The following is a 19322-nucleotide window of genomic DNA, read 5'->3' on the forward strand; positions in this document are numbered from 1 at the left end:
CTACACCACTCTTGCAATTAATCTACGAGTGTAGTGACAATTTTGTCTTTGACTCCACAAGTGTTTTCCAAACACAGTGAATGTTTCACAATTAAAAATTGCAAATTCATTGGAGTACCTGTATATTGTGCCCAGCTTGTGCTTCTGGGGACACACACGGTAAATGAAGTGGGCTCTCCTCTCTACAACAATGCCAAACATGTGGACATTAACTGTGGTTTAGGCACATTGTGGGGCTCAGAAGGGAGGGGGCATTAGGATTTAGGAACAGAGATTTTACTGGATTTATTTTTGGGAGGGAGCTATAGCGCTTACCCAGAGCCTTTGTGATAGCAGTAACTTGGAAACCCCAATTTTCCGTTAACAGATGATGGACCTGAGTGGGAACTTGTTTTTTGTGGGTTGAGTTGAATGCCATTTGGTGTACAGAACATTTTGGATCAGTTCACACTTATCCTGGTCTCTGTGCTCACTGTTTACATCAGGGTTTCCATCTACATTTCCGAAATACATCATGCAGGTGAAACCTTCCATGGATCCATTCCCTAATGAAGCCGCAGACTAAAGGCTGCTTTACACGCAGCGACATCGGTAGCGATGTCGCTCGTGAAAGCACCCGTCCCCCGTCGTTTGTGCGTCACGAGCAAATCGCTGCCCGTGGCGCACAATATCGCTAGTACCCATCACACGTACTTACCTTCCTAGCGACGTCGCTGTGGTCGGCGAACAGCCTCTTTTCTAAGGGGGCGGTTCGTGCGGCGTCACAGCAACGTCACACGGCTGGCGTCCAATAGAAGCGGAGGGGCGGAGAGCAGCCGCATAAAAGACACGCCCACCTCGTTGCCGGAGGACGCAGGTATGGTGCCGTTCGTCATTCCTGGGGTGTCAGACGTAGCGATGTGTGCTGCCTCAGGAACGACGAACAACCTGCGTCCACAACGACCAACGAGATTTTGAAAATGAACGACGTGTCAACGATCAGGTGAGTATTTTTGATCGTTAACACTCGCTCGTAGGTGTTACATGCAACAACGTCACTGACGAGGCCGGATGTGCGTCACGAATTCAGTGACCCCAACGACATCTCGTTAGCGATGTCGTTGCGTGTAACGGGGCCGTTACTCTGGACTTCATTTGGCCTCGATTCAGCAGTGTCCTTTTCAAGGGTGCACAAAACTGTTTTTGACCGCTCTTTTGTGCACATCAGATGGACACCGCCACACCACAGGCCAGACATGAGGTCAAAGTGACGCCCTCTGCCTCATTACAGTGAATTTACTGTTGGAAATATTGTCTGGTTCACGTTTTCAGAGAGTTACACGTAAATCCTGATGGAAGTGCTTAGGGTATAATGTGAGCCATGCCAGACTGCAATCTTTGGGAGGCAGAATAAATAAATTAACAGCAGTTGAAGAATTGACTTTTTTTCAGTATATGATTAGGCGGCTTTATTCCTCAGGTCAGTACAATTGCAGCGACACTACATTTATAATTAGTTTATTTTAGGTTTGACTACTATTACACACTAAAAAATGCTTTTTTTAAAAAAACAAACAAACAAACAAACAAGGTTTTTTGCATCGTATTTTGAAGGCTACAGTTTTTGTTTTTTTCCCCGTAAAACAGTCATTATGATATCTTGTTTTTTTGCAGTATGAGTTGAAGTTTTAGCCACATAATATTTTTGGACACTTTCTATTCCACTTTTTGTGAGGCAAAAGCGAGAAAAAACAGCAATTCAGGATTGTTTTTTACGCCATTCACCCTGTTGCAAAAGTGACAGCTTTACTCTTTGGGTCAGTGCGATTACAGTGATACCACATATATATAGTTTGGTTTTTTTTTCCTTTTTTTGCTGCTTTTACACGATAAAAACTTTTATAGAAAAAAAATATTTTGCATTGCTGTATTCTGAGAGCTATAGTTTTTTTTTTCTTGCTGAATGCGTTGTATGGCAGCTTATTTTTTGCAGGACAAGATGACATTTTCAGAGGTACCATATTTAATTACATACAACTTTTTAATCGCATTTTATTCCATTTTTTGGCAGCAGAATGATATAAAGACAGTTTCCGCTAAGTTGTGTGTGTGTGTGTGTGTGTGTGTGTGTGTGTGTGTGTATATATATATATTATATACATATACACATATATATTATATACATATATATATATACACACACACTATTTTTTGTTACAGTGTTCACTGAAGGAGTTAACTAGTGTAACCTTTATAGATTGGGTTGTTAAGGATGCGGCAATACCATATATGTATACTTTTCTTTTTACATGAACATTTATTGGTATAATATTTTTTTTTTTGGGGTCTGCTGATTTTTTAAAAAAATATTGTTACAAATTTTTATTTACATTTTTTTCATTCAGGAAGATTAACTTTTATTACTCTGATTGCTAGTATAATTTATTGCAATGTACAAGGATTGCAATACATTATACCCGTCAATGGGACACTGACATAACGCCTGTTAGACCAAGCTCCTGGCATGGTCTAACAAACCACTGTAACTGGCAGACCCGGAGGTCATCATTTGATCTTGGGTTGCCAATGCAACAATCGGGCATTTGTGATCACATCGCAGGGGTCCCAATCAGGTGGGAGAGGGAGCACACTCCCTGTCTGAGCCCCTTAAGTGCTGCGATTGATATTGATTGTGGCATTTAGGATGTTAAACAGCCAGAGGTGGTGATAGCTCCGCACCTAGCTGTGACAGCTGGTGCTCCCAGCAGCGATCGTGCGGACACAGCTCCTGTGCCTGTATAATTGCCATGAAGTTTATGTTTTGCGGGAACCCATTCCCGACCATAAGGTAAACTTGCGTCAAATTTTGTAAATGGGTTAAAAGGTACTAAAACAGACTAAAAAAAATAAAATAATATAGTGTGTATATATAAAAAAGATAAATGAATACACAAAGAAAATTGAATCACTCCCTCCTCCTATTAAAAATAAACAAATTGTGGTATAGTCACATCCCAAAAGGTGTGGTCTATCTGAAATCAAAATGCCAGAATTGTAGTCTTTCAACCAAGACACTTACACCCAAAAAGTACAATAAAAATTGATTCAAAAATTCTGTATACCCCAAAATGGTATAAAAAACCCACATCAGCTTAACGTGCAAAAAACATGCAGTCAAGGAGGGCCATAGACAGAAAAAAAAAAAAGTTACGGGTCTCATAAAAAAGAGAATTTTGTTTACTTACCGTAAACTCTTTTTCTTATAGTTCCGTATTGGGAGACCCAGACATTGGGTGTATAGCTTCTGCCTCCGGAGGACACACAAAGTACTACACTCAAAAGTGTAGCTCCTCCCTCTGAGCTTATACACCCCCTGGAGAACCAGATCTAGCCAGTTTAGTGCAAAAGCTGAAGGAGAATAGCCACCCACAAGTAAAAACAGAGCAAGAACCGGAACAACCGGAGACTCTGTCCACAACAACAGCCGGTGATAACACGCGGAACAAGAAACTGCCAACAGGCAACAGGGAGGGTGCTGGGTCTCCCAATACGGAACTATAAGAAAAAGAATTTACGGTAAGTAAACAAAATTCTCTTTTTCTTTATCGTTCCTATGGGAGACCCAGACATTGGGACGTCTCAAAGCAGTCCATGGGTGGGAATAAACAGAAAAACTAAGAAGTAGGCGGAGCCTAACTTCACAAATGGGCGACAGCCGCCTGAAGGATGCGTCTGCCCAAGCTCGCATCTGCCGAAGCATGAGCATGCACTTGGTAGTGCTTTGAAAAGGTATGCAGGCTAGTCCAAGTGGCAGCCTGACAGACTTGATGAGCCGTAGCCTGGTGCCTGAAAGCCCAAGAGGCACCGACAGCTCTGGTCGAGTGTGCCTTGATCCCCGGCGGGGGAGGCACCTGAGAACACTGGTAGGCATCCGAAATGGTCGACCTAATCCAACGGGCTAAGGTCAGCTTAGAAGCAGAGAGGCCCTTACGCCGACCTGTGGTTAGCACAAAAAGAGAGGTGCACCGCCTAAGAGCAGCGGTGCGAGACACATAGATCCGGAGAGCCCGCACCAGATCCAGAGTATGCAACGCTTTTTCAAAGCGATGAACAGGAGCCGGACAAAAGGAAGGTAGGGTAATGTCCTGGTTAAGGTGGAAAGGAGAAACCACCTTAGGAAGAAAGTCCGGAGTCGGACGGAGAACCACCTTGTCTTGATGAAAAACCAAAAAAGGTGACTCCGAAGAGAGCGCAGCCAAATCAGAGACTCTCCTGAGGGAAGTTATGGCCACTAGAAAGACCACTTTCTGTGAAAGACGAAACAAAGAAACCTCCCTAAGAGCCTCAAAGGGGGGTTTCTGCAAAACCGTGAGAACCAAATTGAGGTCCCAGGGATCCAAGGGCCGCCGGTAAGGCGGAATGATGTGAGACGCACCCTGCATGAAGGTGCGGACCTGAGCCAGCCGGGCGATACGCCGCTGGAACAGCACTGACAGAGCCGAGACTTGTCCCTTGAGAGAGTTGAGGGACAGTCCCAGCTGCAGACCGGACTGTAGAAAAGACAGAAGGGTCGGCAAGGAAAAAGGCCAAGGAGGATGGCCGGAAGAGCGACACCAGGACAGGAAAATTTTCCAAGTCCTGTGATAGATCTTGGCAGAGGAAGACTTACGGGCCCGAGTCATAGTGGAGATGACTTCAGGGGGGATACCAGAAGCCGTCAAGATCAAGGACTTAAGAGCCACGCCGTCAATCTAAGAGCCGCAGAATTCTGGCGGAAAAACGGACCTTGTGAGAGGTCTGGACGGTCCGGAAGAGGCCACGGCACCTCTACGGACAGATGGAGCAGGTCTGGGTACCAAGCTCGCCTGGGCCAGTCCGGAGCAATGAGGATGACTCGACGGCCCTCCATTCTGATCTTGCGCAGAACTCTGGGAAAGAGAGCTAGAGGGGGAAACATGTAGGACAGCGAGGGGCCGAAGCCACCACTGAAGAGAGCTCCTGGTCTGTGGCGACAGAGCCACTAACCTGTGCAAGGAGGAAGGCCGCTTGTCCCAACAGCGGAGAATGTCCAGCTGCAGTGGACGCAGATGGAACTGGGCAAAGGGAACAGCCTCCATTGACGCCACCATCTGACCCAGCACCTGCATCAGGTGCCTGATGGAATAACGGCGGGGCCTCAGCAGAGAGCGCACCGCCAATTGGAGGGACTGCTGTTTGATTAAGGACAACTTCACAAGTGCCGGCAGAGTCTCGAACTGCATCCCTAGGTACGTGAGCCTCTGAGTCGGAGTCAGAGTGGATTTGGGCAGATTGACAAGCCACCCGAATTGGGCTAGAGTGGCGAGAGTGAGCGAAACACTCCGCTGACAGTCTGCGCTGGATGAGGCCTTGACTAGAAGGTCGTCCAGGTAAGGAATCACTGCCAACCCCTGGAGGTGCAGAACCGCAACCACTGCTGCCATGACCTTGGTGAATACCCGAGGGGCCGTGGCTAACCCGAAGGGGAGAGCCACGAATTGGAAATGTTCCTCTCCGATTGCAAAACATAGCCAATGCTGGTGTGAAACTGCAATTGGCACATGCAGATAGGCATCTCTGATGTCGATGGATGCCAGGAAATCCCCTTGGGTCATTGAGGCAATGACTGACCGTAGAGACTCCATGCGAAAATGCCGCACCTGAACATGCTTGTTGAGAAGCTTGAGATCCAGGATGAGCCGGAAGGAACCGTCCTTTTTGGGGACTAGGAAGAGATTTGAGTAGAAACCTCTGAACCGTTCCCGGGCGGGAACCGGTACAATTACTCCGTTGGCCTGCAAGGATGCCACGGCCTGAGAGAAGGCGGCGGCCTTGGAGCAGGGGGGAGTTGACAGAAAAAATCTGTTTGGCGGGCTGCTGGAAGAGAATTCTATCCTGTAGCCGTGGGAGATGATATCCCGCACCCACTGATCGGAGACGTGTTGAAACCACACGTCGCCAAAGTGGGAGAGCCTGCCACCGACTAAGGACGTTGCTGGCGCGGACAGATAGTCAAGAGGAGGCTGCCTTAGTGGCAGCAGCTCCTGCGGTCTTCTGTGGACGCGCTTTTGTGCGCCAGTTGGATTTTTGGTCCTTGGCTGAGTTAGTGGACGAGGCCGAGGGCTTAGAGGACGACCAGTTGGAGGAACGAAAGGAACGAAACCTCGACTGATTCCTACCCTGGACAGGTTTCCTGGTTTTGGTTTGTGGCATGGAAGTACTCTTCCCGCCAGTAGCTTCCTTAATAATTTCATCCAGCTGTTCACCGAACAGCCTGGACCCAGCAAAAGGGAGTCCAGCAAGGTACTTCTTTGAAGAAGCATCTGCCTTCCACTCTCGAAGCCACAAAATCCTGCGGATAGCGAGGGAATTAGCCGAAGCCACCGCAATGCGGTGAGAAGCCTCCAGCATGGCAGACATGGCATAGGATGAAAAAGCTGAAGCTTGGAAAGTTAAGGTAACCATTTCGGGCATAGATTCCCTGGCGAGGGAATGCATCTCCTCTAGAGAAGCAGAGATGGCTTTGAGAGCCCACACTGCTGCAAAAGTTGGGGAGAACGAGGCCCCTGCCGCCTCATATACAGATTTGGCCAGAAGGTCAACCTGGCGGTCAGTGGAATCCTTAAGAGAGGTGCCATCAGCCACTGATACAACGGTCCGGGCTGAGAGTCTAGACACCGGGGGGTCTACCTTGGGTGAATGAGCCCACTCCTTGACCACCTCAGGTGGAAAGGGAAAACGGTCATCAGAACCACGCTTTGGGAAGCGTTTGTCAGGACAGGCCCTAGGCTTGGTCACAGCGGCCTGAAAACTGGAATGGTTAAAGAACACGCTCTTTGTCCTCTTAGGCGAGGTAAATTGGTGATTTTCTGCCAGAGAGGGTTGCTCCTCTGATACTGGCGGATTGAGATCCAGTACAGAATTAATGGACGCAATCAAATCACTAACATCTGAGTCACTTTCGGACAGATCAATGGGGCACATGGAGTTAGCCTCCGAGCCCCCTGTAAAAGGCATCCTCCTCGTCCCGCGAGTCAGCTTCTGAAACAGAGCCACGGGACGAGGAAGGAGAGGGAGCCCTGCGTCTCCTCTTAGGAGGACGGGGTCTGGGACCAGATGATGAATCCTCTGTGAGCTCCGCTGAGAGAGCCCTAGCAGCAGAGGCACCCTGTGAAGGGGGCTGATGCATGTTCAGCAAAGTCCTGGACAGCTGTCCCATGGAGTCGGCAAAAGACTGGGAGATAGACCTAGATAAGGATTCTACCCAAGCCAGGGGTTCAGCCACAGGAGCCGGAGCAGCCGGAGAGACCCCTGGGGGTGCGATTCCAGGCTGAGGCATCGTCAGGTTAGAGCAGGCAACACAATGTGGATAGGTGCTAGGTTCAAGCAGTAGGAGCTTACATGCAGTGCATACTGAATAAAGCTTTGGAGCCTTGCTCCTCGTGTGAGACATGCTGCTGGAGTGGGGGCTCTGCCAGAGAATGACCCCCAGAGAGTATATACAGAGGTCCACAACCAGAGGTTGTGGCTTACCAGACCGCTGGAGCGGTGTTGTGTGCCCTCCAGATCTCGAAGCCCGGACCCCCAAGCACCTCAGCAGGGATGCTGCAGCCAGTGCTGATCGCAGAGAAAACGCTGAGAAAATGGCGCCGGAGCGAAGAGAGGGGGCGGGACCTACTCTGAGAGCGGGATCTGGAGGGCCAAAGAGACTTACAGGGGAGGAGACATGTACCCAGTGAGGAGTGTCCCTCCCCTGTGCAGAACGGCCGCTGGGCGGAGCCGCGCTGTCCCTCTGCATGAATGACATGCGAGGGCAGTGAAACCGAAAGTAGGCCTCCGGCGAAGCCGGGGCCTAAATTTGAGCGGTGCGGCCGGCGCGCAGGCACCATCAGCGCGGTTCTCAGGCGACAGCCAGAGAACCCGCCGGAAATGTCAGAAAAATCACTCAGCACACTCTCCCACAACAATAAAGTACAGGGACCCCCATATATAAACGTCTCAGGTACTTAGCTTGCTGAGACGCAGGGTTCCAAGTCCCTGGGGATGATCGCTCCGGTCCAGCAGGATCCTGAAGGGCTGCGGATGGAGACCGGTCTCCTGCCAGGCATGGAGAACCGTGCTGGCTCCCACTTCAAGCCAGAGCCCAGGAGGGATGGTGAAGGAGCACGGCATGTAAGGCTCCAGCCTTGGAATCAACCTTAGCAGCACCGCCGACACAGTGGGGTGAGAAGGGACATGCCGGGGGTCCAGAGGACCCGCTTTTCTTCAAACTCTTTCCAAAAATCAAATGAGAATGCATGTGTGGATGTATGCCTCCTGAACACAAAGCGATAAACTGGCTAGATCTGGTTCTCCAGGGGGTGTATAAGCTCAGAGGGAGGAGCTACACTTTTGAGTGTAGTACTTTGTGTGTCCTCCGGAGGCAGAAGCTATACACCCAATGTCTGGGTCTCCCATAGGAACGATAAAGAAATGAAGGCAAATTTTTTTCTAGAGATTTCTGAGGCTAAAATTTCCCTATGTGATAGTCTGATGATACTTTTATAAACATAGCATTTTTGCTTTCTATCAGTATGTAGGGGAGTGTGGGAGGAGTTCTAGGTCATGCAGGCTTCTCTGTCTGTTGGGGACATGAATGATTGCCTCCAATGGGAGTGCTAATGTTTATGTCACGTGGCTGACAAGTGTGACAGATTGTGGATGAGGCTGCAGAGGGATATTCGAAGACACATTATGTGCTGGTGTCCTGTCTTCAGAGGCTGATCAGAAGCTTACTGTAGAGTAGGTGGAGGCTCTGCTGTCAGCAAAGCACCTTACCCTGCCCCCACAGTACAAGGGTGATGAATATTATTATTGGACAAGCAAGCTACATACCAGAAGAGAAAAGTGTATTGTACTAAACCCCTTCCCCATCCTCTGCTTAATATGAACATGCTCTTATCCATTATCCATTCCCCCCCATAACAGTGCGTCGTTCACAGATGCCCCTATAACAAGCATCACCTCTAGAGAACACCCCCATAAGTGTGTCAATCCATAGATTTCACTCCTCCATAATAGTGTGGAACCCAGATGTCCATAACAGTGCATCATCCCCACATCTATAATAGTGTGTCATCCATTTTAGCATACCACTCGGATAGAATTTTTAAAAAATTTTCTTCCATCAAATATATAGTAGAGTAGTATGGTCAGGTGAATCTTAGGCTATGTGCGCATGCTGCGTTTTCTGACTACAAAGATGCAGCGTTTATGCCCCCCCCCAAAAAAACACACAAAATCGCACCCGCAGGAAAAACGCATCAATAAACGCATGCATTTTTGCGTGTTTTTGCCCAATGCATTCAATGGGTGAAAAACGCAAAAAGAATTGACATGCTGCATCTGTGGTCACCACAAAGACGCAGCCAAAATCTGCAATGTGTGCACAGCAAAAATACAACCTCAGACTTTGCTGGGGAAGGAAATTCATGCAGTTTTGAGACGAAAACTGCACCCGAAAAACACACAAAAACGCAGCAAAAAACGCAGCGTGCGCACATAGCATGGCAGTTTTGAGTCTTTAACCTCTCTGCTCTTCTACTGTATTTTTTGCCTGTTTCTGCTCCTGACTTCCATCTGTAGTACTGCCCTCCACACAATTATCAACATTACAGCTTTGGTTGCCATATCTGGACATGAAATCTGCTTACTCATATTACAAACTGCAGCTTATAATTCTTTACCTAACCATCTTGACTGTGATTTACAGATCTGTAAGGATTTGGGCTGCAGAGGAATAATTTTAGCCATTTGTGAGCCTCAGTTGCCTCTGACAGATCATCAGGCAATGTTACTTATATAATTGCTAGAAGAAAGGGGATGTGGTGATTGTAATGTGCACAGAAGGTATGGCGCTTGAGGTAGAGTACTTGCAACTTCTTTAAGATATGTGTTGTCACAAGGCAGAGGAGCCCAGCAATAACATCTTATGTCAAAATGTTTAACCCCTTCACCCCTGGCCAATTTTCCGCTTCTGTTTTTTTTTCCACTCCCCTTCTTCCGAGAGCCGTAACTTTTTTATTTTTCCATCAATCTTGCCATATGAGGGCTCGGTTTTTTTTGCATAATGAGTTGTACTTTTAAATGAAATCATGGGTTTTACCATATAGTGTACTGGAAAATAGCAAAAAAATTCCAAGTGTGGAAAAATTGCAAAAAAAGTGTGATAGCACTATTGTTTCCGAGATATTTTATTCACTGTGTTTACTATATGATAAAACTCATGTGTGGGTGTGATGCCTCAGGTGGTTGCGAGTTCATAGACACCAAATATGTATAGGTTTACTTTTATCTAAGGGGTTAACAAAAAACAAAAACAGAAGTTTGTCCGAAAAAAGTGGTGCAAGTTTTGCACCATCTTCCGCGATCCGTAGCGTTCTCATTTGTCGGGATCTATGGCTTAGTGATGGATTATTTTTTACGTCTCAAGCTGCCGTTTTTAACGGTACCATTTTTGCGCAGCTGCTACGTTTTGATCACTTATCGTATTTTGCGCAAGATTTGCGGCGACAAAAAAAAAAAATGAAAAAAAAATGTAATTTTGGCGTTTGGAAAAATTTTTGCCGCTATGCCGTGTACCGATCAGATTAATTGATTTTATATTTTGATAGATCGGGCATTTCTGAAAGCGGCAATACCAAATGTGTATATATTTTTAATTTTTTTAACCCTTTAGTTTTCAATGGGGCAAAAGGGGGGTGATTTGAATGTTTAGGTTTTTATATTTTTTTTTAATTTTTAATTTTTCAAAACTTTTTTTTTTATTTATTTACTAGTTTCCCTAGGGGGCTCTAAGGATCAGCTGTCTGATCGCTCATTCTTTTCTCTCGATCAGAGCAGCACCACTCAGATCGGGAGAAATGCTCATCTCTTGTAAACTGCAGTACTCAGCTACTTGTTACAGGACCTGAGTCATGTGAGCTACAGGAGTCATCAAATGACCCTGTGCTATCATGACAACCATCGGCCTGACGTGACTTCCAGTGGCGGCCGATAAGTAAAGTTTTACTGCGACAGCGATTTAAATGACGGTCACATTTTGACAGCGCCATATAAGAGGTTAACAGGCACGGGCAGATCGTGAATGCCTGCAGCAGCCGTCAGGGATTAACACTATGATCACTAGGACGTAATATTACTGCCCGCAGTCGTTAAGGGGTTAAAGATCAATCTTTAAAATAAAAAAAAATGTGAAAATTTCTGTAAGAAAGAAAGCTCAGAATCTGATGCTGATGGTGGACCATAGGTTACTTACCTGTTTGTGAGCCTCCGTTGTACATGCCTTTTTATAGGGCCTGATCTCCTCTGATCCAAAACCTGGAATCCACATATTCCATTGTCTCTCTGAGATGGAAGGGACATTTTTACTGTCATAGGTAGCACATTCTTCCATTAATAACACATTACAAAATATGCTTGATTGCATTAAATTACAAGCAAAAAGTAGAAAGTCTTTTTAAGATTGACATGTTACCAGAAGTGAACATAGGTAGCTATCTACGGATCCTGCTTCCTACATTACACATCATTTGCCTAAACGTTTGTTTGGCCAACAGCTATGTCCGGTTTTCCCCGATATCATGTTTCCATGGAGCGGCAGAGAATACATGCTTACTGGCGGGAGAAGGAGAACAGTCAGCACTCAAGACTCAGCGCTGACATTACAACCTGTCATTTACTGCAATCAGTCAATGGAAACTTCTAGATAACTAATGAAAACATGCATGCCATAAAAATCTGCTTCTCCATTGAAGCATAAATCATCACATTATAGAGCGGATTAAAACAAGACAATTTTTCTTGTTTCTCCCACATATATATTATATATATATACACACAGTGCCTTGCGAAAGTATTCGTCCCCCTTGAACTTTTCAACCTTTCCCCACATTTCAGGCTTCAAACAAAGATAAAAATGTTATTGTTGTGGTGAAGAATAAACAAGTGGGACACAATTGTGAAGTTGAACAAAATTTATTGTTTATTTTAAACTTTTATAAAAAATAGTAATACAAAAATAGCAACAAAAAGAGGAAAATATCCTCCAAAAATTAAGTAGGCTGCGGGTTTGTGACTGTTATCTGCATGTGTGAACAGCGCTCTATGCAAGCCACTAGTGTGCAGTTAATCATCTAGCAATCGCCCCCCTCCATTCCATGGAGGTGTGTGTGTGTGTGTGTGTGTGATTTGCTCCTCCTGCACCCATGATACTTCCACTTTAGTGGGGGTTTAGCTGTATCCTGCTAGAGTACTAGTTTTTGGCCTGGGCGATGTACACACTGCAGCCCATCTTGCAGTAAGTAATAAAAAAATAATAAACTGGAAATTGGTGCATGCAATATTATTCGTCCCCTTTACTTTACTTTCAGTGCAGCAAACTCACTCCAGAAGTTCATTGAGGATCTCTGAATGATCCAATGTTGTCCTAAATGACTGATGATGATGAATATAAGCTACCTGTGTGTAATCTAGTCTCCGTATAAATGCACCTGCTCTGTGATAGTCTCAGTGTTCTGATTAAAGCACAGAGAGCATCATGAAGACCAAGGAACACAACAGGCAGGTCCGTGATACTGTTGTGGAGAAGTTTAAAGCTAGATTTGGTTACAAAAAGATTTCAAAAACTTTAACCATCCCAAGAAGCACTGTGCAAGCGATCATATTGAAATGGAAGGCGTATCATACCACTGCAAATCTACCAAGACCCGGCCGTCAATCCAAACACAGAGAAGACTGATCAGAGATGCAGCCAAGAGGCCCATGATCACTCTGGATGAACTGCAGAGATCTACAGCTGAGGTGGGAGAGTCTGTCCATAGGACAACAATCAGTTGTACACTGCACAAATCTGGCCTTTATGGAAGAGTGGCAAGAAGAAAGCCATTTCTCAAAGATATCCATAAAACGTGTCGTTCAAAGTTTGCCACAAGCCACCTGGGAGACACACCAAACATGTGGAAGAAGGTGCTCTGGTCAGATGACATCAAAATCGAACTTTTTGGGCACAATGCCAAATTATATGTTTGGCGTAAAAGCAACACAGCTCATCACCCTGAACACACCATCCCCACTGTCAAACATAGTGGTGGCAGCATCATTGTTTGGGCCTGCTTTTTCTTCAGCAGGGACAGGGAAGATGGTTAAAATTGATGGGATTGATGGGAAGATGGATGGAGCCAAATACAGGACCATTCTTAAAGAAAACTTGTTGGAGTCTGCAAAAGACCTGAGACTGGGATGGAGATTTGTCTTCCAACAAGACAATGAAACCAAACTTAAAGCAAAATCTACAATGGAATGGTTCATAAACGTATCCAGGTGTTAGAAGGGCCAAGTCAAAGTCCAGACCTGAATCCAATCGAGAATCTGTGGAAAGAGCTGAAAATCGCTGTTCACAAAAGCTCTCCATCCAACCTCACTCAGCTCCAGCTGTTTGCAAAGGAAGAATGAGGCTTGAAATTATCATTCTGTTTACATCAATGAGATAAGTTGTCTTCCTCTCTACTGTCCACCTGCCACATTAATATGTCTGTTGCACTTATCTTAGGCACTGCACCTTTTTCCAGCAGGGACTTCAGAAGCAGCAGAGAGAGTCGTCGTGGAGTGGGGGCGCCATATCGCATTTTTAGGATGCCAACCCCCGCTGATAGCTGCACCTATCTGTGCACTGCCTATTGAGGGCTAGCAATCTATCCTGTGCACTTTTAGTAATCACGGTGTGGTTTTAAATAATTGAATAAAGTAGGAAGAATAGGCAAGAATTTCAGTCTCTCGATGTGAAAAACTGATAAGACACATGCCCCAAGCGACTTGCAGCTGTAATCGCAGCAAAAGGTGGCGCTACAAAGTATTAACTTAAAGGGGACAAATAATATTGCACGCCACAATTTTCAGTTATTTATTTTTTAAAAAAAGTTTACAATAAGCAATAAATATCGTTCAACTTCATAATTGTGTCCCACTTGTTGTTGATTCTTCACCATAAAATTTAAATTTTTATCTTTATGTTTGAAGCCTGAAATGTGGAAAAAGGTTGAAAAAAATCAAGGGAGCCGAATACTTTCGCAAGGCACTGTATATATACACACACACACATATATACATATACCGTATTTTTCGGCGTATAAGACGACTTTTTAACTCCTGAACATCTTCTCAAAAGTCTGGGGTCGTCTTATACGGCGGGTTTACACACAATAAAAGATATTCTCACCTATCCACGGTGCCCATGGTGCCTCCAGCTGTTTCTTGCAGTCTGCAGGCCCACAGACCCCTCCATGATAGCGTCCGCTGCACGGAGCGGCTGCTGCTGGATGTCGTCATTGCTTTACTGCAGTTGAATGCTTTGTGGTGCTGTAAAGCATTCAACTGCAGTAAAGCCATGATGACAACATTCTGCAGCGGCCGCTTCATACACCGGACGCTATCACGGAGGGGTCTGTGGGCCTGCAGACTGCAAGAAACAGCTGGAGGCACCGCGGGCACGGTGGAGAGGTAAGAATATATTTTATTAGGTGTGTAAACAACGGCATAATAGGGGACAAGAAGGGAACTAGCAGGAGCACATTACTAAACAATGGGGACAATACTGCAGGGGACATTACTAAACAATGGGGACAATACTGCAGGGGACATTACTATACAATGGGGACATTTGACTGGAAAAGTTGGGGGTCGTCTTATATGCCCAGTCGTCCTATACGCCAGAAAATATGGTGTGTGTGTGTATATATATATATATATGTGTATGTGTGTATATATTTATTATCATCCCTCCATGTACGCAGTAAATACACTATGTATAACTCATTCATCCATATACACACAATATATAGATCATCCATCAATTTACACACAGTATATACACAATATATCTAAAATCCGTCCATGTACTCACTGTAGACAAACTATATATAAGGCTATGTTCACACAGGGCTTTTTTGGTAAGTTTTTTCTGACCAAAATATGATCCTTTGGCAGGAAATCTCCTTTGAGCCATCTGCGTTTTTTCTACAAATTGAGTTGTATCAATGAACAAACGTTGCAAAAATGCTGCAAAGAATTGACATGCGTATTCTTTGAAATCTGCAGCAAAAACGCAGGTATTTGACAAAACAGTAGAAGACGGATCCCGGCACAAAGACATCCAAAAATTCCAGAAGTGTGTATAAAACTACACATTTATTCAAAAAATAAAAACAGCATAAAAATAACTCCTCCTCCTCCTGAATAAATGTGACGTTTTATACACACTTCTGGAATTTTTGGACGTCTTTGTGGCGGGATCCGCCTTCTACTAATTGTCTCCAGCCTTCCCTATCCAGTGAGCACCGTCCAGACTCTCCTCTAAGAATTTCCCCTGTTTTGGTGAGCTGATATTCACTTGTTACTATTTGACAAAACAGTCAGGAAAAAAATCAGCAGGTGTTTGTGGGTGTGCATGAGATTTCAGAGATCTCAGACTTTGCTGAGACTGTAAAAAGCAGCGTTTTATTACCATGGATTTGCATAAAAAGCCAAATCTGCATCTAAAAAAAACGCAAAAACTTACCAAAAAAGCCCTGTGTGAACATAGCCTAACTCATCCATCCATGTACACAGTATGCACACAATATATAAATCATCCATCAATGTGCACAGTATATACACTAATTATATATATATATATATATATATATAAAAATCACCCATCCATGTACAGAGTATATACACTCTACAAGTATGTCATCTTTCATCCAATACAAATGCATGCACATACAGCAGGATTGTATGACAGCTTGTCTCATTGGGACATCCCAAGGTCATACGAAGGAGGAGAGTCAGAGGATTGGAGCAGTACCTAGATGCAGCTGGACGTCTTTAACTTCAAGTGTGTTGGATTTGCGGTGCCGGGCTAGCTGGCAGGCTGCAGAAACCACACTCTCAATGAAATCATCTGCGATTTGAAGAAGCATCTATAGGAAAAAAGTTGTTAAATTAGAGCAGAATGGGAGAATTTTCCTTCCAGTATTACTGCATTCTTTGACTCACCTCTTCCACATCCTCATCTAACTGTTCATTTGGATCCACTTCTCTCACCAAATCATGAAGCTTCTTTTTGGTTAGAACCTAACAGGATAAAAACAATGATATTTGCTATTTATATAAACTGAACAAATTGCTCCAGCAACTGGAATCAGCTTGTGACTTATGACATAGAAATGTTACTGATCAAATTAAAGCAGAATAAACATTTCTAGCTCGTACTTGCTATAAACTTTAGAGCCTACATAGTATTTGCAGTTATTTATTATGATTTATCAGTATATCTTTGCAATATTAGATGAACCTGGAGTGATGAGGAAACACGGGGAGAACATACAAACTTCTTGCACATCTTGTCCTTGGTGGGATTTGTGCCCAGGACGCCAGCATCCAGCGTTGCAAAGCAACAGTGCTAACCACAAAGTCAGTGTTCCCCACAGTTAATCTACATTTGTCTATTTAGTAATAAACACACATTAAAAGAGTTATAAATTGAACTTCTGACTTAGGAACAGGTAGGTTGAATTCACACTGCATTTTGATCTCCGTTCAGTGGTTCCGTCGGGGCTTCGGTCTGAATCCCACACAAAACGGGTTTCGGACATATGCGCCGATGGGGCTATTGACTATAATGGTGCAGAAGGAGTCACCGTATGCTCTGTCGTGCCCCATTTTCGGGAGTATAAGCCTAATGGAGACGGACACCCGGATGTAGTAGATTTTATCTACTACACTCCTGAAGTGTGAAAGAGGCCTTAATAAGAACTGATCAGCAATGCAGTTTTATGCTCCTCTAACCATGGCCAGCACTAAATACAAAGAGACCGCCTCATCGCAGTGAGCACACAACATACGAAAGAGCAAGGCAAGAGGTGTATGCTGGTCAGCTTCCATGTCTATAAGGAGAGGCCAGCATGGTAAGAAAGAAGAGATGGGCAGTTCTGTGAAAACCTCTACCTCTTATTTAGTCCAAGTTTAGGTAGGCTTGTTTCATGGTCCAAAAAAAAAAACCACAATGCCCAGACTGACTGGAGGTCTCCTGACCAAAACTACAGTGTTGTGTGGGTCTATGAGGCTGTAGGTTCGTGCAGGGCACCTGCAGTTTGTCTGGGCACAATAAGGCTCTGTGCCCACGTAGCGTATTTTCATGCAGTTACGCTGCGTTCTGCACCGCAGCGTAACTGCCTGCGTCCTGCGTCTCCACCACAATCTATGAAGATTGTGCCCAATCCATGCCTACGTGGCGTATTAGAACGCAGCGTTTCGGCTGCTGCCATAACGCTGCGTTCTAAAAAGCAACAGGTCACTTCTTTCGTGCGCTTTGGATGCAGCCCCCGCTCTGTGTATGGGAGAGGCTGCATCCAGAGCGCATGAAACCGGCTTTTCAGTACGCAGGTGTTTCTGCAGCGATTTGAAGCGCACGTGTGCTGTTCAAATCGCTGCAGAAATTTCTGCAGGGACACAATGCAACATGCGCACATAGCCTTACAGATCAGATCAAGAAATATGCCTGTCTGAGGCCAGCCTCAGGCTGTTTTCACATGACCGTGCTCAAATAGAATATCCAACAAGACCACCAGGTCTCCTGACCTCACAGGCATATATATATAAGGTAGTTAGCTCAGGACAAGAAAGCTGACAGTTGGCCCAGGTATTTTGATCCATGAGAGGTCTGCTTATCACAGGTGAATCCAGCATAAAAGGGAATCTGTCAGGTGATCTTGTAGTACAATACTGTTATCTTTAAATAGGGCTTAGGGGTACTTCACACACAGCGAGATCGCTACTGAGATCGCTGCTGAGTCACATTTTTTGTGACCTCATTAGCGATCTCGCTGTGTGTGACACTGAGCAGCGATCTGGCCCCTGCTGTGAGATCGCTGCTGGTTACACACAGTGCTGGTTGATTTTTTTTATTGTTGCTCTCCCGCTGATAAGCACACATCGCTTTGTGTGACAGCGAGAGAGCAACAATCCTGAATGTGCAGGGAGCAGGAGCCGGCGTCTGACAGCCTGCGGTAAGCTGTGGTTACCCGATATTTACCTTCGTTACTAGCCTCCGCAGCTCTCACGCTGCCAGTGCCGGCTCCTGCTTCCTGCACACGCTAAGCGGTGTGCGCTGGAAACTAAGGTAAACATCGGGTAACCATACCCGATGTTTACCTTAGTTACCAGTGTTCGCAGCTTCCAGATGCCGGCTCTGTGCAAGCGCAGCGTCGCTTGTACGTCGCTGCTGGCTGGGGGCTGGTCACTGGTGAGATCTGCCTGTTTGACAGCTCACCAGCGACCATGTAGCAACGCAGCAGCGATCCTGACCAGGTCAGATCGCTGGTGGGATCGCTGCTGCGTAGCTAAAGTGTGACGGTACCCTTAAGGAGACCTATCAGGACTTTTATAGCTGTATATTATCTTGCTATCTTGTGTTAAGGTACCGTCACACATAACGAGATCGCTAGCGAGATCGCAGCTGAGTCACGGTTTCTGTGACGCAGTAGCGATCCTGTTAGCGATCTTGTTATGTGTGACACCTACCAGCGATCAGGCCCCTGCTGTGAGATCGCTAGTCGTTGCAGAATGGTCCAGGCTATTTTCTTCAAAGGCGATGTCCTGCTGGGCAGGACACATCGCTGTGTTTGACACTGTGTGACAGGGTCACAGTGACTGCTGAGATCGTTATACAGGTCACTACAGCGACCTGTATCGTTCCTGCATCGCTGGTAAGGTCTGACTGTGTGACATCTCAACAGCGACCTCCCAGCAACTTACCAGCGATCCCTATCAGGTCGCATCGTTTTCGGGATCGCTGGTAAGTCGTGTGCGACTGGGCCTTTAGAGGTACTTCTCACATAGCGAGATCGTTAGCGAAATCGCTGCTGAGTCACGTTTTTTGTGACGCACCAGTGACCTCATTAGCGATCTCACTGTGTGTGACACTAAGCAGCGACCTGGCCCCTGCTGTGAAATCGCTGATCGTTACACAGTGCTGGTTCATTTTTTGCTCGTTGCTCTCCCGCTGTGAAGCACACATCGCTGTGTTTGACAAGCGAGAGAGCAACGTTCTAAATGTGCAAGGAGCAGGGAGCCGGCGTCTGGAAGCTGCGGCCGCTGGTAACCAAGGTACACATCGGGTAACTAAAGCAAAGCGCTTTGCTTGGTTGCCCGATATTTACCTTGGTTACTAGCGTACGCCGCTCTCAGGCTGCCAGTGCTGACTCCCTGCTCACGTAGCCACAGTACACATTGGGTAACTAAGCGAAGCG

The 19322-nt window shown here is 45.7% G+C and overlaps 1 protein-coding gene across 2 annotated transcripts in view; it reads right to left on the reverse strand.

Annotated features, from left to right (window-relative positions):
• The window catches only part of TAF12 (TATA-box binding protein associated factor 12), a 42257-nt gene that overhangs the window by 6509 nt on the left and 16426 nt on the right, over positions 1-19322 (reverse strand). For both annotated transcript variants that reach the window (XM_075333916.1, XM_075333915.1), the window contains 3 exons: positions 16069-16146; positions 15878-15992; positions 11294-11382 (listed from right to left, as the gene is read on the reverse strand). In XM_075333916.1, coding sequence (XP_075190031.1) covers positions 11294-11382; positions 15878-15992; positions 16069-16146 — 282 coding nt within the window. The remainder of the gene's footprint in view (positions 1-11293; positions 11383-15877; positions 15993-16068; positions 16147-19322) is intronic.

This window comes from Anomaloglossus baeobatrachus, chromosome 2 (genome assembly GCF_048569485.1).
Source record: "Anomaloglossus baeobatrachus isolate aAnoBae1 chromosome 2, aAnoBae1.hap1, whole genome shotgun sequence".
NCBI classification, from domain to species: Eukaryota; Metazoa; Chordata; class Amphibia; order Anura; family Aromobatidae; genus Anomaloglossus; species Anomaloglossus baeobatrachus.